The following is a 23,028-nucleotide window of genomic DNA, read 5'->3' as shown; positions in this document are numbered from 1 at the left end:
ATATTTGACAGTTTGTGACGAAACATGACACAAACCAGAAATATATATGCAGACAAGAGAAAAAAAAAAAAAAAAAAAAATAGAAAAGTTGTGATCACAAGCAGGTAAAACAATATGTTCTGAGAGTAAATACGCTTGTGTCCAATAGGTGGCTGCTAATGTTTCATGTTTTTTGGGAGATTGCCAAAAACCCTCAAAATTTGACAGTGTGCCACGCCCACATTTTTTTGTGGCCTTGTTGGGACTGAATTGGGGGGAAAAAAACTAGGACTATTTCACCCGTATTTGTGTGCCATTTTTCATATTCAAAGCTAGGTGGCGCTCTTCCTGTTGAGATTAGGATATGGGTGCAAGAGGCTTTTTTGTGTGTCCATATGCTCTGAATATGTGTATTCATTTTCATGCATGCAGCTCATAAAAAACTCTATGGGGAGGGTTATTTTACCCTTTTTTTTTTAACCCTTTAGGGGGCGCTGTGGAGCAGATTTTTGAATTTCTTCGATGAGAGTCCCAAAGTATGTTAATGGGATGCAATGGTTGTGGCCAATTTGGTGATATTTTGTGTATTTTAAAGCCCCAAAATCCATTTCCTGTTTGTGGTGAGACATGTGCGTTTGATGCATCCCCTGAATATCTGCCACGCCAACTTTTTTAGATTTCGCGAATTTCTACTGATAACTTTGACTCTTCAATGTGTAAAATGTGCGTGGTTTGGACTTGATCGGAGAAAAGGCCTAAGGGCAAGATCTCTTCAATACGTACCCTTGACAATCAGGTGAAAAACTGAAGAAGAAAAAAGATGGCCGACTTCCTGTTGGGATTTCACCATGACATTAGGAATCTTTTTTCTAGGTCTTGTCCTGATAGATATGTGAATAAAATAAAATGTCATCCATGTAAGTTGAACTGTGTTGAAGGGGTGCCCAGTTGGAAAGAAGGGGGCGCTATTGAGCGATTTTTGGGACTTTTTACACGGGACCAAAAGAATATTGAAAATGTCGCCAGGCCTGAAGAGTGTGTCAAGTTTGGTGAGTTTTCAGGCCTGTTGAAGGCTCCAAAAAGGCAATTTACTTTACTAGGTAGAAAGAAAAAGAAAGAAGAAAGAAGAAAAAGAAAGAAGAAGAAAGAAATAGTATATTGTAGTAATTATGATGATAACTTATAATATACACACACATAGACATTAGTACAATACCAACAAACATAATCTATTGTAATGATTGATTGGACCTATAATAGGTGGCATGGTGGAGACGGTTCTATTCCTGATTGTTGAGAAGAAGTGGACAAGGACAAACTTCCTTTAACAGGCAGAAACCTCCAGCAGGACCAGACTCAGTCCTGTTGTAATGAATGAGCATGTTGTTGTGTTTGTGTGTAGGTGGGCGCTCTGCAATGGATCAGTGTGAGGACAGAGAGGAGGGAGCTCCTCCCTCTAAAACCACTCTGTGTGGGGAACATGAAGCTCAGAGTAAGATGAGGATCTCTACCTGTCCATGACTCTTCTCCATGTCAGAGCTTACTCACAGCTGTGTGGTGTGTGTGTGGTGTGTGTGGGTGTGTGTGTGTGTGTGTGTTGTGTGGCTGTGTTGTGTGTGTGTGTGTGTGCGTGTGTGTGTGTGTTCAGCCCAGAGCAGCATGGAACAGACTCTCCTGGACCTGGACCAGCTGTGTGTCTTAAAGAGTGACGACTCTATGCAAACTGATTGATTCAAAGATGGACGTCAGTCTGATCATCTAAGGTAATAATCGATCACAGAGTTTTTCAGAATCAAACAATAGAAAAGTTTGTAGTAATTTCATCAGCTCTCAAACCTGGAAGATTTTCAGAGTTCATGTTTGTTCATCAGTGTTTGTATTCTGTCAGAGTCCACATCAGAGACCAGACTCTCCTGGACCTGGACCCAGCTGTGTGTCCTTAAAGAGTGACGACTCTATGTCAGACTGATTATTTCAAAGATGGAGAGATTTGTGATGATGAAAGGTAAGACTGTCCTGTGTTTGGAGGAGGATCCATAAGACAGACTCTATCAGATGTAACACTGTGTGTCATTACATAAAGTACATGATATTATATTTGTTCCACAGAGTTCAGAGATCAGAGGCTCCCATTGGTCAGTCTGCCCAGCAGCATCAAACACAGCTGGACTCCATATTGATGGTGAGTAAATGTACAAACACAGCTCCTCCTGAGAATCAGCACACACTCATTCTGTTTGGATGTTTCTGTTTCCTGATCACACTGCAAACATCATCTCTGCCTGAATTCTCTTCACACTCAGTGTTTGACTGATTGAATGAAGCCTTACATTTGAGCTGCACACAGTCAGAGGTCAGAGGTCATGCTGCTCTCACACAGACTCAGACTTTGGCAGCAGAGTTCCCAAAGTGAGTCCAGTTTGAGGTCTAAACAACAGAAACACTTTGCTTCATGTTAATGACAGCTGCTGCTTTCAGCTTCATTCTAATAAACACATCAGGTCTAAAGTCACTGCAGACTTCTGGATGAAAGCACACCAGGAGATTTCTCCAACAGGAAGTTCATTTCAGAGAAACTTGACTTGTAGAAGACAGGACCATCCACAGACTAAGTCCTGAAGCAGCATTGTTATCCAGTCTCCATGCTGGACTCTGCAGACCAGCAGGCTCTCTGTCTGTCACAGATGATCTGATGTTCTGTTTTGTTCTCCTCCAGCTGCTCCAGGAGAACATCATCCGTTTTGTAAAGACTGAGCTGAAGAAGATCCAGAGAGTTCTGAGTCCAGATTACCCAGAATGCTTAGAGAGTCAGAGGGAGGATGAGGATGAAGAGCAGAGGAGGAGCAGAGAGGCCTTTCTGGAGATCACTCTGCACTTCCTGAGGAGAATGAAGCAGGAGGAGCTGGCTGACTGTCTGCAGAGCAGTAAGAGGATTTGAACACATTGAACATGATGGAGAGAGGAAATGGAGACAACATGGGAGAGGTTTACATTTCAAACTCTGCTGTTAATATGATGCACACATTTGGATCACATCTATGAGCTGTGAGAAACTGTTCACAGCTGATGAAGAGATTTCAGAGAGGAGGAAAATCAAATCCATCCTGATGTCTGAAAGTGTAAATTCATCAGACTGATTGTAGCTTCAGATCATTCATCACATTTCTCTTTGGTTCTTTCAGGAACTGGTGCTCCAGAGTGCAGACGTAAACTGAAGTCTGACCTGAAGGAGAAGTTCCAGTGTGTGTTTGAGGGGATCGCTAAAGCAGGAAACCCAACCCTCCTGAACCAGATCTACACAGAGCTCTACATCACAGAGGGAGGGACTGGAGGGTCAATGAGAACATGAGGTCAGACAGATTGAAGCAGCATCCAGGACCCCACACAGACCAGAGACCACCATCAGACAAGAAGACCTCTTTAAAGGCTCACCTGGAAGAGATCAACCAATCAGAGCAGTGCTGACAAAGGGAGTGGCTGGCATCGGGAAAACAGTCTTAACACAGAAGTTCACTCTGGACTGGGCTGAAGACAAGACCACCAGGACATCCAGTTCACATTCCCCTTCACTTTCAGAGAGCTGAATGTGCTGAGAGAGAGAAAGTTCAGCTTGGTGGAACTTGTTCATCACTTCTTTACTCAGACCAGAGAAGCAGGACTCTGCAGGTTTGAAGAGTTCCAGGTTGTGTTCATCTTTGACGGTCTGGATGAGTGTCGACTTCCTCTGGACTTCCACAACAATCAGATCCTGACTGATGTACAGAGTCCACTCAGTGGATGTGCTCTGACAAACCTCATCAGGGGAACCTGCTCCCTCTGCTCGCCTCTGGATCACCACACGACCTGCAGCAGCCAATCAGATCCCTCCTGAGTGTGTTGACATGGTGACAGAGGTCAGAGGGTTCACTGACCCTCAGAAGGAGGAGTACTTCAGGAAGAGATCAGAGACCAGGAGCAGGCAGCAGAGTCATCTCCCACATCAAGACCTCCCGAAGCCTCCACATCATGTGCCACATCCCGGTCTTCTGCTGGATCACTGCTACAGTTCTGGAGGATGTGCTGAAGACCAGAGAGGGAGGAGAGCTGCCCAGGACCCTGACTCAGATGTACATCCACTTCCTGGTGGTCCAGTCCAAACTGAAGAGCATCAAATACGATGGAGGATCTGAGACTGATCCACTCTGGAGTCCAGAGAGCAGGAAGATGATCCAGTCTCTGGGAAAACTGGCTTTTGATCAGCTGCAGAAAGGAAACCTGATCTTCTATGAGTCCGACCTGACAGAGTGTGGCATCAAGATCAAGGAAGCCTCAGTGTACTCAGGAGTGTTCACACAGATCTTTAGAGAGGAGAGAGGACTGTACCAGGACCAGGTGTTCTGCTTCATCCACCTGAGTGTTCAGGAGTTTCTGGCTGCTCTTCATGTCCATCTGACCTTCACCAAGTCTGGACTCAACCTGATGGAAGAAGAACAACCAACATCCCTGACCTCTAAAATCTTTAGAGACAAACCTAAACTGAACCGTCTCCATCAGAGTGCTGTGGACCAGGCCTTACAGAGTCCAAACGGACACCTGGACTTGTTCCTGCGCTTCCTCCTGGGTCTTTCACTGCAGACCAATCAGACTCTCCTGAGAGGTCTGCTGACACAGACAGGACGTAGCTCACAGATCAATCAGAAAAGTCCAGTACATCAAGAAGAAGATCAGTGAGGATCTGTCTGCAGAGAGAAGCATCAACCTGTTCCACTGTCTGAATGAACTGAATGATCGTTCTCTAGTGGAGGAGATCCAGGAGTCCCTGAGATCAGGACGTCTCTCCACAGAGAAACTGTCTCCTGGTCAGTGGTCAGCTCTGGTCTTCGTCTTACTGTCATCAGAGAAAGATCTGGACGTGTTTGACCTGAAGAAATACTCTGCTTCAGAGGAGGCTCTTCTGAGGCTGCTGCCAGTGATCAAAGCCTCCAACAAAGCTGTGTGAGTTCATGAGTGAGGCATTTTATATATAATTAATTCTGCTCATGACAACTGTGAAAGCATTTGTTTGGTCTTCTTACATTTTCATCCACAGGCTGAGTGGATGTAACCTGTCAGAGAGAAGCTCTGCCTCTCTGTCCTCAGTCCTCAGCTCACAGTCCTCCAGTCTGAGAGAGCTGATCCTGAGTAACAACAACCTGAAGGATTCAGGAGTGAACATTCTGTCTACTGGATTCAAAAGTCCACACTGCGAACTGGAAACTCTCAGGTCAGATTTACGGTTGATTCTGCTAAAAAGTAATATAAATACAATTATAATCATTAAACTTATGCAAAGTTATGCCATTTTTTCGGACTCCAGTCTATCAGGATGTCTGATCAGAGAAAAGGCTGTGTTTCTCTGGCCTCTACTCTGAGCTCCAACCCTTCACACGTCAGAGAGCTGGACCTGAGTAACAACAACCTGAAGGATTCAGGAGTGAAGACTCTGTCTGATGGATTGGGTAATCCTCATTGCAAACTGGAAACTCTTAGGTCAGGTTTCTGTTTATTCTATTGGTCAGTAATATGTATGAGTGTAATTATAATCAGCAGACTTTCTTTATTTGTGCTGTTTTTTCTTACTCCAGTCTGTCAGGGTGTCTGATCACAGAGAAAGGCTGCGCATCTCTGGCCTCTACTCTGAGCTCCAACCATTTTCACCTTAGAGAGCTGGACCTGAGTAACAACAACCTGCAGGATTCAGGAGTGAAGATTCTGTCTGATGGATTAGGAAATCCTCATTGCAAACTGGAAACTCTCAGGTCAGGTTTTCTGTTGATTCTACTGGACAGAAATCTTTGAGAGTACATTTAGAATTTGTAGACTTTTGCTCAATTGTACTGTTTTCCAACTCCAGTCTGTCAGGGTGTCTGATCACAGAGAAAGGCTGCGCTTCTCTGGCCTCTACTCTGAGCTCCAACCCCTCCCACCTTAGAGAGCTGGACCTGAGTAACAACAACCTAAGGATTTCAGGAGTGAATCTTCTGTCTGCTGGATTCCATAGTCAACACTGGAAACTGGAAACTCTTAGGTCAGGTTTCTATTGATGCTGCTGGACAGTAATATTTACAAGTATAATTATAATAATCAGACTTTTGCTTAGTTTAGATTTTTTTCTCTCTCTCCAGACTGTCAGGGTGTCTGATCACCGAGGAAGGCTGCGCTTCTCTGGCCTCACTCTGAGCTCTAACCCCTCCCACCTTAGAGAGCTGGACCTGAGCTACAACCATCCAGGAGACTCAGGTGTCGAGCAGCTCTCTGCTGGACTGAAGGATCCAGACAGCAGACTGGATACACTGAGGTATAACATGACAAGAGCTCAAACACTGAATGTGGTAAAAGAAAACATTTCACATTAAAAGCATCTTACTTTGATTATTCCTTTGAGAGGAGTGATTGGGACTGAATCAGGCACTCACTCACTAAATGTTAATAAACTGATAATCTTTCATTATCAGCTGACTGATCAGGTGAATGACAGCTGTCCTGTCTTCTTAAAGTGAATCTGACAGTTTCTACGTTTGAGAGAGAATCATGACGCAGACTGAATCGTCTTTTCTTTCAGCATCATGAGTAAAGGTTGTAGATTTAGATACATGAGGACTCTCTTCATTGTTGACACCATATATCTCCTTAGATGTTCTCTGATATTTCATTTATTGTCTTTAAACATGTCATCATGTAACACACTATCCTTTGGTAGTAACAACAGCATCACTTCACTTCTTAGTGGTTATGTTATATACAGAAAAAAGTCAGATGTGACTGTTCATCAAATTAAATTGTGTGAACAGAAAGAAAACAGATATTCATTGAAGGAATATAATTATTATTAATAATGTGTAGAAATAAAAAGACCTAATCTCTAATGTCGCCTTTACACCAGGCGCAGGAATGTTTTGTGTTCACTCGCTCTATTCGCGGTCAAAATCACATGTGCACAAGCGCTAAAGATGCACATTTTTCACGAGAGGGAGGGGGGTTCCCACGCCACATCATCCTGTTGTTATCAAACAAGGTTGAGCTTGTGGACATTAAATGGGGAAGCCAGTTTTGCTGAAGGGGCAGAGCTAACTTCCTACTACACACATAGCTGGATTCAAGGGACAAAGTTTTTCACAACTCAGCAGATAATCCTCCTAACTCTCTGTCCTCACTCTCTGTCCTCACTCTCTGTCCTCACTCTCTGTCCTCACTCTCTGTCCTCACTCTCTGTCCTCACTCTCTGTCCTTACTCTCTGTCCTCACTCTCTGTCCTCACTCTCTGTCCTCACTCTCTGTCCTCACTCTCTGTCCTTACTCTCTGTCCTTACTCTCTGTCCTCCCTCTCTGTCCTCACTCTCTGTCCTCACTCTCTGTCCTCACTCTCTGTCCTCACTCTCTGTCATCCCTCTCTGTCCTCACTCTCTGTCCTCACTCTCTGTCCTCACTCTCTGTCCTCACTCTCTGTCCTCACTCTCTGTCCTTACTCTCTGTCCTCCCTCTCTGTCCTCACTCTCTGTCCTCACTCTCTGTCCTCACTCTCTGTCCTCACTCTCTGTCCTCACTCTCTGTCCTCACTCTCTGTCCTCACTCTCTGTCCTCACAGTGAGCTCCTGTTTGTTCCTGATCCCATAAAAACAGGTAGAGTCACAGAGTTTGGGGAAGCTGCACAGAGATAGAATCAAAGTGTCCCATATATTCCAGATGAATGAATCTCTGCTGGTCCATATGTCACACCACATGTCACCGGGTGATCTGCATGCTGATTGGCTATCCCACTGCGATGGAGTTGCTGGAGTTCAGATATTTAAACATTGCCGGACCACTACTCTCGTCTATTCTCATCTTTACATGTAGTTCATTTTCGTGAATTATCTTATTTGTGTTTGGTGTGAACACCCTATTAGAGGACAGTGTTTCCTAATAATATCAATATCATCTAAAATCATAGAATCATTTTCTTTCTGAAAATATATCAGTCCACATTTTACAGTTTGCTTACAATCTAAGTTCTCCTCTTTACAACAACTTTTGTTGTCCTGAACTGGCAGAAGTTTGTTCCGCTGCCGTCTCGTCTCATAGGAGGAAGTAATTCTGATATTTGTACGGCAGGAGTTGGATATGAAAATCCATTTTTAAATGTTCTGTTCCTCCATGAGCATTTTAAAGATGAAGTTAATGTGTAGTTTAATTATGAAACCAAATCCAAATTCAAATCTCTAAACAGATCAGATATTTTATTCAACCATAGAGGAAACCATCAACACTCCTGGCTGACATGAAAAAGTATTTTATTCTTGATTTGATTGTCTCTTTGTTTGGTGAGCCATCAAACAAACCCTCTGAGCTACAGAGAAACACCTCCTTCATATATTAACCATCGTGCAGTGAGCAATGCTTTGGCCTGGACTTGGTAGGTTGAGGCTGTAAGCTTGGTTCCCAAACCTCCACACAGGCATGTTTGATGGATTCAGTCTCATCTTCATCCTCAGAGGATTTATTAAGCTTAGTCTCAAAGTGGCGTTTAACAACCAGACGTTCATCAAATAACATTTTGAAGACATAAAGTACACACAGCACAGGTCCTTCTGAAACACACACACCACTCTTCTGTCCACAGGGGTCTGTTCAGAGTCTGTTCTGAAAAAAGAAGAGGACAGATTGAAGTGAATCTCAGCATGAACAGAACTAAGTTACAGATTGTTAGAAACCTGGATTTGCATGGCTGCATAACTGGTTAAACACTGAGATCAAACAGTATTCATTGAGCTTGATCAGCCCAGATATACTGGTTTACTGACACAGCTACATTCAGGGAGACCAGCAGCAGACCTGTCAGTCCTGTGTCATCAGGTAAATACAGCTGATCTCTTCTCTGCTGGCTTTCCTCTGGCTGACTCTGAAGGATCCAAGAAGAGCCTGACACAGTCACATAGTTCATATGAGAGGTTTCATTTCATCTTCATTCATATTTAGCAAGAAGAGAGCCCACTCCTTCATATCTCTATCTGCAGACACTGTTTAGATTGAAAGTCTATTTAGAATGAGCTTTTTATCCTGCAGAGTGAACACAAGCCCTAAAAGAAGAAATGAGTCTCTTTTTAAAGGAGGAAAACAAAGTCTCCATGTTGGAGGACAGAGCAACAGCCAGCCTTTGCTTTTTGAATCTTTGACTTCTTCTTTTCTCCGAGTATCTCAACACTGTCAGAAAAAGAGACAGAAGTGATGGAGACAGCTGGCTCAGAGGAGTTTCAGCCTGTTTCTCTGTCACAGGGACAAACTGAGGAACACTGCTTCATGTTGAACAGCAGGTAGGACTCATGTTGGACTGAACATCACTCTGACTGTGTTTCTTCCTCCAGGGTGGACCATGGTGGAGAGCAGAGGTTAAAACCTGGACTGAAGAAGTGTAAGTGTGGAATCAGTTTGACTCATGAGGACCAAACAGCAGACTGTCAGCTAACAAAGAATAAAGCCTTCAGGTGTGTCCTGATGATAAACTGCTGCTGTGTTGTGTCTTTGTCTCTCCATCAGATGTCTGTGAACTCACTCTGGAATCAAACACAGCAAACAGATACCTCAGACTGTCTGAGGACAACAGGGAGGTGACAATATGTGAGAGAGGATCAGTCATATCCCTGATCATCCAGACAGATTTGAATACTGGTGAACGCTGCTGTGTATAGATGGTCTGACTGGTCGCTGTTACTGGGAGGTCGAGTGGAGAGGAGGGGTTGATATATCAGTGAGTTACAGAGGAATTAGCAGGAAAGGAACCAGCGTGACTGTGGGTTTGGATGGAATGATCAGTCCTGGAATCTGATCTGCTCTGATAAGGTTACTCTGTCCGTCACAATAAGAGAAGAACAGTCCTCCCTCTCTCCTCGTCCTCTGACTCTGACAGAGTAGCAGTGTATGTGGACTGTCCTGCTGGCACTCTGTCCTTCTACAGAGTCTCCTCTGACTCTCTGATCCACCTCCACACCTTCAGGACCACCTTCACTGAACCTCTGTATCCTGGGTTTGGGTTGATGTCTCCTGGTTCCTCAGTGCGTGTGTGTTCTGTGTAGGACGGAGAGTCTCCTCCTCTCTACACAAACACAAACTGAGTATTTGACTGTTTCTGTCACATCAGCATGAACGTCTGTTATCAAAGAGCATGACTCCACGGAAAAGTGTCAGACTGAACTTTAGTTATTCACATCTCTATTGTGAAAAACATCAAGCCTCATTCATCCTTTTTTCTTCTTCAATGTAATCAAAGAAAGTTTGTGAGAACAGTCTGAATCCGATCCATTAAACTGTTCTTCACCTGCAGAGATTTTCCCCCCTGTGTTTAAACTGATGAAGCCATGTCCTCATGAGACTGCAGGGTGGTTTGCACACAAACATCCAAATCAGACAGAAGCTGAGAGAGAGCAGCAGGGATCTGGTGATGTACTTTGACTAATGATTTTTGTTTGATGGAAATAAAAACACTTATTTGGACGACACTGTTGTGTGGTGTGCTGACAGCATATAACCAGATGTTTCCAGCTGTACTTACCTCTAACCAAACAGCATCAGTCCATCAGAGATTAGACAGTATACCTACAGTATACCTACAGGATGAGAGCCCACAGCTCAGCTCTGTACAGCACAGAGTGGAGATGTGGCAGCTCATCTCAGTCAGAATCAGGTGCAAAACTGAATTCGACCTCTAGATGGAGCAGATAGTGGGGCAAATGATGTGTGATTTTTGTGTTCACGTACTGCCACCTAGAGGCTGATTTGAAGAACTACCTGTGACTAGGAAGTTTAAGAGTGAACTCACCTTACTGTGTTGTTAAGAGGCTGTCTGTGTCCACTACTTTATTAGATAAGTGCAGTCCATAGACATTACATCAGAGAAAGGAAAGGTCATATCTTATTGTTTAACCCCGCCCCCTATCACCCAGGTTAACAGGAAGTACTCAATACTTGAAGTCAGTTGTAGATAAAGTACCTTTAACTTTGTCTGGAGTAGATTCACAGATCAGAACTTTTACTTCTACTCCAGTAACACGTCATCAGAGTCACTGTTCCTTTATTTGAGTGTTTCAGAACTCTGTTCATCCCTGGCAGGAACTTAGAGTCAACAGCAATTTCAGAAAGCAATGGGTGACTACCAGTGGCGGTTCTGGGGAGGGGCCAACAGGGGCCGGTGCGCCTGTAAAACTGAACCTGGACCCCCTGTGGCCCCCCCTCCACACCAAAACAATATTATACAATAAAAAAAGCTTCAGTATCGTGCCGATGTTACAGGCGGAACACATGCGTGTGGCACTTGGTTCCAGTCCCTTAGAGCTCTAAGGGACTCATGTTGAGTGTAAACAGCCAATCAGCTGCTGTCAGTCTGCATGTTGATCTAGTACACAGTAGTATATGTCTAGTTAAAGAGATGCACTGATGTTTTGCCACTTTGTTCTCAGCCGGTCCTCGTCCTTCTCAGTCTCTCTTGTCAGGGTTGAATGTGTCCCTCTGACAACACCCTTGGCCCCAGCCTGGCCCCCCCAATAAAGTTGGTCTAGAACCGTCACTGGGACTACAGCCAAGTTTGATAAGTATACACTGTATCATGATACCTTTATGATCCATCTGATGAGGTTTGATTGAAGTGGTTCAGGTGTGTCAGTCTAAAGTTCAGAGCGGCTCTGTTATCCTTAAAGAACACTTCAGTGTGAAGGGGAACACAGAGAGTTTAGACTTCATGTGAAGAATGCTGAAAACCTCCTTCTGTCAGTTCCATGTTTGTTCTCTCTCTGCTTGGTTTCCTGTTTGAAGCTGCTGATTCATTTCACCATCAGAAGGTAACCTAACACACTGTTCATCATGTTTGTGTGAGTCTGTTTAACTGACCTGAGAACAGTACAGATGGTGGTAGAGATGTGATGTGTTGTTTGTGGCTGCGTTGGTAGATAAGACTTATTGTTGGTCTCATTTATTTACATATGTTCATGTGAAGTTGATTCATCTGAATGTTAAATATGAATACAAATGTTAAGTGTAAATGTTGAATGTTGGTCTGCGATCCTAAGTATTTAGATTTATGCAAATTCATACTGCCACCCAGCAGAAGTACCAAAAAAAGACCTTCATAAAGGGATAAAGGGATACTGGTATCTCAACCTTAGTCTGTCAGGACTGACTCTGAGTGTTGTGGAAACTCTGAATGGTGTCCAAAACTGTCCTTCGAGTATTTTCTGCTAAATCAGTGCAGTATGAATTTGCATAAAGTGAAATATTTCTCACAACAGAACTAAATGTGAAAAAGATCACAAGTATTGCTCTAAATGTGATTAAAGAAATGTACTTAGAAAAATTCCCAACATGTTTTTAAGACTTTTTGGAGCCAAAGTGGGGAAATGTTGCCGTTAATTGCAGTGTGCACAGCTTTATGAACCTGAGACATTTTGAGAATCAGACAAAGTCTTTTTGGGTCATGTGGACGAGTTTAGCAGGCGCTAAAGTTGAGCAATCCTTTATCAAACAGGCTGATAAATGCCTACAATAACATGCAATCTCTTTCTGCTGCTGAAAAATACAAAACATCTCTTGTTGGTTTCCTTCTGAGGTGACCTGATAAAGAAAACTTGTAAGTTTCATTAATCTAATTAATTCAGAAAATCAAAGCAGATTTTTATCTTTTCATAAAAACTCATAAATCAGAGACATTAATCTCCTTAAGTCGGCAAAACAGAGTTTTTCTTCAAGTGATTGTAATATGCGCCCATTCTACAAGTTTTATTACTTTAAGTTTAATAACAGGATCAAAGGTCAATCATTTGTCCCCTTATAAACTACACATGAACAACATGTGTGATTATTAACAATCAGTCCAAAGTACATCAGAAACAACAGTTAGTGATTAACTGCTCATAAAGAAAGAATAAGGTCCAGGAAAGTTCACTCAAACATTAAGAATACTGCTGAATATATTTGAAGTTAGAACATTTAGTTTAATAACCAAAGTGAGCACTATATAAACAATTTGGGTACAAATATAATTTGGTGAATATACTTCAGAATCTACTCACCAGACAGAAAATCTGCTCACATTTGGTGCTTGGAGGTGCCACATGTTAGAAACATGCATGTATACACTGAACCAAAATATAAACACACTTTGTTTTTGCTCCCATTTTTCATGAGCTGAACTCAAAGATCTCAGACTTTTTCTATGTACACAAAAGACCTAGCTCTCTCAAATATTGTTCAGTGTGTCTAAATCTGTGTTAGTGAGCACTTCTCCTTTACTGAGATAATCCATCCACCTCACAGGTGTGACATATCAAGATGCTGATTAGACAGCATGATTATTGCACAGGTGTGCCTTAGGCTGGCACCAATAAAAGGACACTCTGAAATGTGCAGTTTTATCACACAGCACGATGCCAGATGCTGCAAGTTTTTAGGGAGCCATAAGCCATCTCCAAAAGGTGTTTCAGAGAATTTGGCAGTACATCCAACCGGCCTCACAACCGCAGACCACGTGTAACCACCCAGCCCAGGACCTCCACATCCAGCATCTTCACCTCCAAGATGGTCTCAGACCAGCCACCCAGTCAGCTTCTGCAACAATCACTCTGCATAACCAGATACCTGATACTTTGGAGAGGTTTCTCTTCACGGATGAATCCTGGTTTTCACTGCACAGGGCAGATGGCAGACAGTGTGTATGTGTGGTGTGGGTGAGCGGTTTGCTGATGTCATCGTTGTGAATGGAGTGGCGCATGGCGGCGGGGTTATGGTATGTGCAGGCGTATGTTATGTACAACGAACACATGTGCATTTTAGTGATGGCATTTTGATGAACAGAGATACTGTGACGAGATCCTGGGGCCCATTGTTGTGCCATTCATCCACGACCATCACCTCATGTTGCAGCAGGATAATGTACGGCCCCATGTTGCAGGGATCTGTACACAGGAAGCTGAAAACATCCCAGTTCTTGCATGGCCAGCATGCTCACTGGACATGTCACCCATTGAGCATGTTTGGGATGATCTGGATCGACGTATACGACAGCGTGTTCCAGTTAGATATGCTGATATCCTGCAGATATCCAGCAACTTGGCACTTTGAAGAGGAGTGGACCAACACTCCACAGGCCATAATCAACAACCTGATCAACTCTATGCCAAGGAGATGTGCTGCACTGTATCAGGCAAATGGTGGTCACACCAGATACTGACTGGTTTTCTGACCCCCCCCCAGACCCCCAAATACAGTAAACTGCACATTTCAGAGTGTCCTTTTATTGGTGCCAGTCTAAGGCACACCTGTGCAATATCATGCTCTAATCAGCATCTTGATATGTCACACCTGTGAGGTGGATGGATTATCTCAGCAAAGGAGAAGTGCTCACTAACACAGATTTAGACACACTGAACAATATTTGAGAGAAATAGACCTTTTGTGTACATTTCAGCAGTATTCTTAATGTTTGAGTGAACTCTTCCTGGACCTTATTCTATTTCTTTATGAGCAGTTAATCACTAACTGTTGTTTCTGATGTACTTTGGACTGATTGATAATACACACATGTTGTTCATGTGCAGTTTATAAGGGGACAAATGATTGACCTTTGATCCTGTTATTAAACTTGTGGGCCTCAGGATCTTGTCACGGTATCTCTGTGCATCAAAATGCCATCAATAAGATGCACCTGTGTTCGTTGTACATAACATACACCTGCACATACCATAACCCCACCGCCATGCGCCACTCCATTCACAACGATGACATCAGCAAACCGCTCACCCACACCACACCATACACACTGTCTGCCATCTGCCCTGTGCAGTGAAAACCAGGATTCATCCGTGAAGAGAACAGCTCTCCAAAGTATCAGACGCCATCCAATGTGAGCATTTGCCCGCTCAAGTCGGTTACAACAACGAACTGCAGTGAATTGTTTATATAGTGCTCACTTTTTCACTTTCACACAAATATTTCAGCAGTATTTTAATGTTTGAGTGAACACTTCCTGGATGTTATTTTATGTCTTTATGAGCAGTTAATCACTAACTGTTTCTGATGTACTTTGAAGTGATTGATAATAATCACACATGTTGTTCAATGTGCTCAGTTTATAGGGGCCATATGATTGATCTTTGATCCTGTTATAAAACTTATAAAGTAATAAACTTGTAGAATGGCGCATATTACAATCACTTGAAGAAAACTCTGTTTTGCCGACTTAAGGAGATTAATGTCTCTGATTTATGAGTTTTTATGAAAAGATAAAAACTGCTTTGATTTTCTGAATTCATTTGATTAATTAAGTCTTATAGCACGAAGCATTGATACAACAAAGAACTAATCTACCAAACACAAACATCCTTACTAGTGGTAGAACCATAACAAAATACAAATTTACAGTATCATACATTGCATCAATCAATCAATCAATCTTTATTCATAAAGCGACAAATCACAACAAACGTTCTCCTCAGACTCTTTCCAAACAGAGCAGGTCTAGACCGTCCTCTATGTTCTATTTTAACAAAGACCCAACATCAAGACCGGATCAGATCCAGTCCCATCTTCCAGACAGGACTCAGTCTGATCTCATCGTAATCCACCATGAGCAGAGCACTTTGCAGCATTTAGCAAGTTACAGTGGCAAGGACAAACTTCCTTTAACAGGCAGAAACCTCCAGCAGGACCAGACTCATGTTAGACACACATCTGCTGAGACCGTGTTGGAGAGAGGGATAGAGGGAAAAATAGAATGAATGTATCACCACCTGGTGGTAGAATATGGAATGACACCGTGGAAGAGAGCAGTGGTGTCCTGTTGTGTAAATCCCGATGTGTGTGAGTAGGTGGGCACTCTGCCATGGATCAGTGTGAGGACAGAGAGGAGGAGCTCCTCCCTCTAAAACCACTCTGTGTGGGGAACATGAAGCTCAGAGGTAAGATGAGGATCTCTACCTGTCCATGACTCTTCTCCATGTCAGAGATCAACTCTGAATCACTGCAGAGTCATTATTCATACTCACAGCTGTTGGTGTGGTGTGTGTGTGTGTGTGTGTGTGTGTGTGTGTGGTGTGTTGTGTGTGTTGCAGGCCAGAGCAGCAGCATGGACCAGACTCTACTGGACCCAGCTGTGTGTCCTTAAAGAGTGACCACTCTATGGACAGACCTATTCATTTCAAAGATGGACGTCAGTCTGATCATCTAAGGTAATAATCGCTCACAACAATTTTATCAGAATTAAAGCATTAAAAAAGTTTGTAGTAATTTCATCAGCTCTCAAACCTGGAAGATTTTCAGAGTTCATGTTTGTTCATCAGTGTTTGTGATTCTGTAAGAGTTAAACATCAGAACCAGACTCTCCTGGACCTGGACCCAGCTGTGTGTCCTTAAAGAGTCACAACTCTATATTCAGACCTATTGATTTCAAAGATGGAGAGATTTGTGATGATGAAGGTAAGACTGTCCTGTGTTTGGAGGAGGATCCATAAGACAGACTCTATCAGATGTAACACTGTGTGTCATTACATAAAGTACATGATATTATATTTGTTCCACAGAGTTCAGAGATCAGAGGCTCCCATTGGTCAGTCTGCCCAGCAGCATCAAACACAGCTGGACTCCATATTGATGGTGAGTAAATGTACAAACACAGCTCCTCCTGAGAATCAGAGCACACACTCATTCTGTTTGGATGTTTCTGTTTCCTGATCACACTGCAAACATCATCTCTGCCTGAATTCTCTTCACACTCAGTGTTTGACTGATTGAATGAAGCCTTACATTTCTGAGCTGCACACAGTCAGAGGTCAGAGGTCATGCTGCTCTCACACAGACTCAGACTTTGGCAGCAGAGTTCCCAAAGTGAGTCCAGTTTGAGGTCTAAACAACAGAAACACTTTGCTTCATGTTAATGACAGCTGCTGCTTTCAGCTTCATTCTAATAACACATCAGGTCTAAAGTCACTGCAGACTTTTTCTGGATGAAAGCACACCAGGAGATTTCTCCAACAGGAAGTTCATTTCAGAGAAACTTGATTTGTAGACAGGACCATCCAGACTAAGTTCTGAAGCAGCATTGTGATCCAGTTCCATGCTGGACTCTGCAGACCAGCAGGCTCTCTGTCTGTCACAGATGATCTGATGTTCTGTTTTGTTCTCCTCCAGCTGCTCCAGGAGAACATCATCAGTTTTGTAAAGACCGAGCTGAAGGAGATCCAGAGAGTTCTGAGTCCAGATTACCCAGAATGCTTAGAGAGCCAGAGGGAGGATGAGGATGAAGAGCAGAGGAGGAGCAGAGAGGCCTTCTGGAGATCACTCTGCACTTCCTGAGGAGAATGAAGCAGGAGGAGCTGGCTGACTGTCTGCAGAGCAGTAAGAGGATTTGAACACATTGAACATGATGGAGAGAGGAAATGGAGACAACATGGGAGAGGTTTACATTTCAAACTCTGCTGTTAATATGATGCACACATTTGGATCACATATATGAGCTGTGAGAAACTGTTCACAGCTGATGAAGAGATTTCAGAGAGGAGGAAAATCAAATCCATCCTGATGTCTGAAAGTGTAAATTCATCAGACTGATTGTAGCTTCAGATCATTCATCACATTTCTCTTTGGTTCTTTCAGGAACTGTTGCTGCAGAGTGCAGACGTAAACTGAAGTCTGACCTGAAGGAAAGTTCCAGTGTGTGTTTGAGGGGATCGCTAAAGCAGGAAACCCAACCCTCCTGAACCAGATCTACACAGAGCTCTACATCACAGAGGGAGGGACTGGAGAGGTCAATGATGAACATGAGGTCAGACAGATTGAAGCAGCATCCAGGACCCCACACAGACCAGAGACCACCATCAGACAAGAAGACATCTTTAAAGGCTCACCTGGAAGAGATCAACCAATCAGAGCAGTGCTGACAAAGGGAGTGGCTGGCATCGGGAAAACAGTCTTAACACAGAAGTTCACTCTGGACTGGGCTGAAGACAAAGACCACCAGGACATCCAGTTCACATTCCCCTTCACTTTCAGAGAGCTGAATGTGCTGAGAGAGAGAAAGTTCAGCTTGGTGGAACTTGTTCATCACTTCTTTACTCAGACCAGAGAAGCAGGACTCTGCAGGTTTGAAGAGTTCCAGGTTGTGTTCATCTTTGACGGTCTGGATGAGTGTCGACTTCCTCTGGACTTCCACAACAATCAGATCCTGACTGATGTTACAGAGTCCACCTCAGTGGATGTGCTGCTGACAAACCTCATCAGGGGAACCTGCTCCCCTCTGCTCGCCTCTGGATCACCACACGACCTGCAGCAGCCAATCAGATCCCTCCTGAGTGTGTTGACATGGTGACAGAGGTCAGAGGGTTCACTGACCCTCAAAGAGGAGTACTTCAGGAAGAGATTCAGAGACCAGAGCCGACACAGAGTCATCTCCCACATCAAGACCTCCCGAAGCCTCCACATCATGTGCCACATCCCGGTCTTCTGCTGGATCACTGCTACAGTTCTGGAGGATGTGCTGAAGACCAGAGAGGGAGGAGAGCTGCCCAGGACCCTGACTGAGATGTACATCCACTTCCTGGTGGTCCAGTCCAAACTGAAGAGCATCAAGTACGATGGAGGATCTGAGACTGATCCACTCTGGAGTCCAGAGAGCAGGAGATGATCCAGTCTCTGGGAAAACTGGCTTTTGATCAGCTGCAGAAAGGAAACCTGATCTTCTATGAGTCCGACCTGACAGAGTGTGGCATCAAGATCAAGGAAGCCTCAGTGTACTCAGGAGTGTTCACACAGATCTTCAGAGAGGAGAGAGGACTGTACCAGGACCAGGTGTTCTGCTTCATCCACCTGAGCGTTCAGGAGTTTCTGGCTGCTCTTCATGTCCATCTGACCTTCACCAACTCTGGACTCAACCTGATGGAAGAAGAAAAACCAACGTCCGGACCTCCAAATCTTTAGACAAACCTAAACTGAAACGGGTCCATCAGAGTGCTGTGGACCAGGCCTTACAGAGTCCTAATGGACACCTGGACTTGTTCCTGCGTTTCCTCCTGGGTCTTTCACTGCAGACCAATCAGACTCTCCTGAGAGGTCTGCTGACACAGACAGGAAGTAGCCCACAGACCAATCAGAAAACAGTCCAGTACATCAAGAAGATCAGTGAGGATCTGTCTGCAGAGAGAGCATCAACCTGTTCCACTGTCTGAATGAACTGAATGATCGTTCTCTAGTGGAGGAGATCCAGGAGTCCCTGAGATCAGGACGTCTCTCCACAGAGAAACTGTCTCCTGGTCAGTGGTCAGCTCTGGTCTTCGTCTTACTGTCATCAGAGAAAGATCTGGACGTGTTTGACCTGAAGAAATACTCTGCTTCAGAGAAGACTCTTCTGAGGCTGCTGCCAGTGATCAAAGCCTCCAACAAAGCTGTGTGAGTTCATGAGTGAGACATTTTAAATAGAATTAATTCTGCTCATGACAACTGTGAAAGCATTTGTTTGGTCTTCTTACATTTTCTTTTACAGGCTGAGTGGATGTAACCTGTCAGAGAGAAGCTGTAAAGCTCTGTCCTCAGTCCTCAGCTCACAGTCCTCCAGTCTGAGAGAGCTGGACCTGAGTAACAACAACCTGCAGGATTCAGGAGTGACACAGCTGTCTGCTGGATTGAGAAGTCACCACTGCAAACTGGAAACTCTCAGGTCAGGTTTTCTGTTGACTCTGTTGGTCAGCAATATGTAAGAGTGTAATTATAATCAGCAGACTTTCTTTATTTCTGCTGTTTTTTTCCAGTCTGACAGGGTGTCTGATCACAGAGAAAGGCTGTGCTTCTCTGGCATCTACTCTGTGCTCCAACCCCTCCCACCTTAGAGAGCTGGACCTGAGTAACAACAACCTGAAGGATTTAGGAGTGAATCTTCTGTCTGCTGGATTCAATAGTTCAACACTGTAAACGGGAAACTCGTAGGTCAGGTTTTCTATTGATGCTTCTGGACAGTAATATTATAAGTATAATTATAATCAGCAGACTTTTGCTTAGTTTAGATTTTTTTCTCTCTCTCCAGACTGTCAGGGTGTCAGATCACAGAGGAAGGCTGCGCTTCTCTGGCCTCAGCTCTGAGCTCTAACCCTCCCACCTTAGAGAGCTGGACAGCGCTACAACCATCCAGGAGACTCAGGTGTCGAGCAGCTTCATGCTCGACTGAAGATCCAGACAGCAGACTGGATACACTGAGGTATAACATGACAAGAGCTCAAACACTGAATTGTGTAAAAGAAAACATTTTCACATTAAAAGCATCTTACTTTGATTATTCGTTTGAGAGGAGTGATTGGGACTGAATCAGGCACTCACTCACTAAATGTCAATAACTGATAAGCTTTCATTATCAGCTGACTGATCAGGTGAACGACAAGCTGTCCTGTCTTCTTAAAGTGAAATCTGACAGTTTCTACGTTTAGAGAGAATCATGACGCAGACTGAATCGTCTTTTCTTTCAGCATCATGAGAGTAAAGGTTTGTAGATTTAGATACATGAGGACTCTCTTCATTGTTGACACCATATATCTCCTTAGATGTCTCTGATATTTCATTTATTGTCTTTAAACTGTCATCATGTAACACACCTATCCTGTGTGTTACCAGTGTTCATTTCGTTAACAAATGATGACGATAAGTGTTCGTCAACGACTCATTTTTTCATGATGAAAACGAGACATATGACGAGTTAAAGATCCATCACTGATAATAAAACTCTGATGAACGTATGGTTTAAGATTTTGTTGACGAGACGAAAAACATTAGTGTTAGACCGCTCGGACACATGTTGAATCCATGTTCTCACCCCATGTGCTGTGCGTCTTTAAGATGGCGTGCATGACTTCCTGTGACAGGCTTGAGTTCTTACTGAGGGGATCAGTGGTAGCTTGGTCTCTACCTGCAGCAGGGTGCTTTATGAACCAGCTCTCCTCACCTCCATGCATCTGTCTCATCTTCATTGAGGATTTTTACCCCCGGTGTGCGATTAGTGACAAAGACACAACCGGGGGACGTCTGTTTAATATTTGATGTTTGACGTTGTTACCGTGGTACGTAAAAAGCTTGGCGTCTACAGCTTGATTTAATCCAGTTTGGTGAAAACATCAGACACATTTAGGAAGTTTGGATCAACTCCTCCTCATCAAAGATGAAGATGCATTTCAGAGTGAACTGACTGTCTGTCACTGCAGGTGCATTCAGGGACCGTCGTAAAAGAGCAATACAGTCCCTTCATGACATTTTACTGTGAGTCCAGAGAATCTAAACACAGTCACAGTGGTCACATCAGAATGTGAGAGGCCACATCATCCTGTTGTATCAAACAAGGTTGAGCTTACGGACATTAAATGGGGAAGCCGGTTTTGCTAAAGGGGCAGAGCTAACTTCCTACTACAACCCATAGCTGGATTCAAGGGACAAAGTTTTTCACAACTCAGCCGATAATCCTCCTCACTCTCTGTCCTCACTCTCTGTCCTCACTCTCTGTCCTCGCTCTCTGTCCTCGCTCTCTGTCCTCGCTCTCTGTCCTCGCTCTCTGTCCTCGCTCTCTGTCCTCGCTCTCTGTCCTCGCTCTCTGTCCTCGCTCTCTGTCCTCGCTCTCTGTCCTCGCTCTCTGTCCTCGCTCTCTGTCCTCGCTCTCTGTCCTCGCTCTCTGTCCTCACTCTCTGTCTTCACGCTCTGTCTACACTCTCTGTCTTCACTCTCTGTCCTCACTCTCTGTCTTCACTCTCTATTCACTCTCTGTCCTCACTCTCTGTCCTCACTCTCTGTCTTCACTCTCTGTCTTCACTCTCTGTCCTCCCTCTCTGTCTTCACTCTCTGTCCTCACTCTCTGTCCTCACTCTCTGTCCTCACTCTCTGTCCTCGCTCTCTGTCCTCGCTCTCTGTCCTCGCTCTCTGTCCTCACTCTCTGTCCTCGCTCTCTGTCCTCGCTCTCTGTCCTCGCTCTCTGTCCTCACTCTCTGTCCTCACTCTCTGTCCTCACTCTCTGTCCTCACTCTCTGTCCTCACTCTCTGTCCTCACAGTGAGCTCCTGTTTGTTCCTGATCCCATAAAAACAGGTAGAGTCACAGAGTTTGGGGAAGTCGTACAGAGATAGAATCAAAGTGTCCCATATATTCCAGATGAATGAATCTCTGCTGGTCCATACGTCACACCAAACGTCACCGGGTGATCTGCATGCTGATTGGCTATTGCACTGAGATGGAGTTGCTGGAGTTCAGATATTTAAACATTGCCGGACCACTACTCACGTCTTTACATTGACATTGAGAAACAAGTCTCTTTTTAAAGGAGGAAAATAAAGTCTCCATGTTGGAGGACAGAGCAACAGCCAGCCTTTCCTTTTTGAATCTCTGACTTCTTCTTTTTCTCTGAGTATCTCAACACTGTCAGAAAAAGAGACAGAGTGATGGAGACAGCTGGCTCAGAGGAGTTTCAGCCTGTTTCTCTGTCACAGGGACAAACTGAGGAACACTGCTTCATGTTGAACAGCAGGTAGGACTCATGTTGGACTGAACATCACTCTGACTGTGTTTTCCTTCCTCCAGGGTGGACCATGGTGGAGAGCAGAGGTTAAAACCTGGAGTGAAGAAGTGTAAGTGTGGAATCAGTTTGACTCATGAGGACCAAACAGCAAGACTGTCAGCTAACAAAGAATAAAGCCTTCAGGTGTGTCTGATGATAAACTGCTGCTGTGTTGTGTCTTTGTCTCTCATCAGATGTCTGTGAACTCACTCTGGACTCAAACACAGCAAACAGACAGCCTCAGACTGTCTGAAGACAACAGGAAGGTGACACGTGTGGGAGAGGATCAGTCATATCCTGATCATCCAGACAGATTTGCACTCCTGGCTCAGCTGCTGTGTAGAGATGGTCTGACTGGTCGCTGTTACTGGGAGGTCGAGTGGAGAGGAAGGGTTTATATATCAGTGAGTTACAGAGGAATCAACAGGAAAGGAGAAAGTAAAGACTGTCTGTTTGGATATAATGATCAGTCCTGGAGTCTGATCTGCTCTGATGAAGGTT

At 44.1% G+C, this 23,028-nt stretch overlaps 3 protein-coding genes and 1 long non-coding RNA gene across 4 annotated transcripts in view; all 4 read left to right on the top strand.

Moving 5' to 3' along the window:
• The first annotated feature begins 1,996 nt into the window (after positions 1–1,996).
• On the top strand, positions 1,997–3,328 carry LOC117808716. The gene is made up of 3 exons (XM_034678400.1): positions 1,997–2,161; positions 2,696–2,903; positions 3,162–3,328. Exons 1-3 carry the CDS (start codon positions 2,066–2,068, stop codon positions 3,326–3,328), a joined length of 471 nt encoding a protein of 156 aa, XP_034534291.1. The 5' UTR covers positions 1,997–2,065.
• Positions 3,329–3,945: 617 nt separating this feature from the next.
• Positions 3,946–5,331, top strand: LOC117808715 (NLR family CARD domain-containing protein 3-like). Its single transcript, XM_034678399.1, is given in 4 exon segments — positions 3,946–4,646; positions 4,648–4,953; positions 5,048–5,076; positions 5,315–5,331. Coding segments are annotated over 4 exon segments (1,014 nt in total). The 5' UTR covers positions 3,946–3,984.
• A 460-nt stretch (positions 5,332–5,791) lies between these two features.
• Positions 5,792–23,028, top strand: part of LOC117808714 (tripartite motif-containing protein 16-like) — a 36,464-nt gene continuing 19,227 nt past the window's right edge. Inside the window, exon 1 of the mRNA XM_034678398.1 lies at positions 5,792–6,025. The gene's annotated coding sequence lies outside the window, so the exon portion shown is untranslated. The remainder of the gene's footprint in view (positions 6,026–23,028) is intronic.
• On the top strand, positions 6,227–22,769 carry LOC117808724. Its single transcript, XR_004630386.1, has 3 exons — positions 6,227–6,295; positions 22,551–22,597; positions 22,722–22,769. It is a non-coding gene; the product is annotated as an uncharacterized LOC117808724 (long non-coding RNA).

The sequence above is a fragment of the Notolabrus celidotus genome, unplaced genomic scaffold (genome assembly GCF_009762535.1).
Source record: "Notolabrus celidotus isolate fNotCel1 unplaced genomic scaffold, fNotCel1.pri scaffold_144_arrow_ctg1, whole genome shotgun sequence".
NCBI lineage: Eukaryota > Metazoa > Chordata > Actinopteri > Labriformes > Labridae > Notolabrus > Notolabrus celidotus.
Note: the sequence above shows the minus strand (reverse complement) of the source record. Positions and strands in the feature narration are given on the sequence as shown.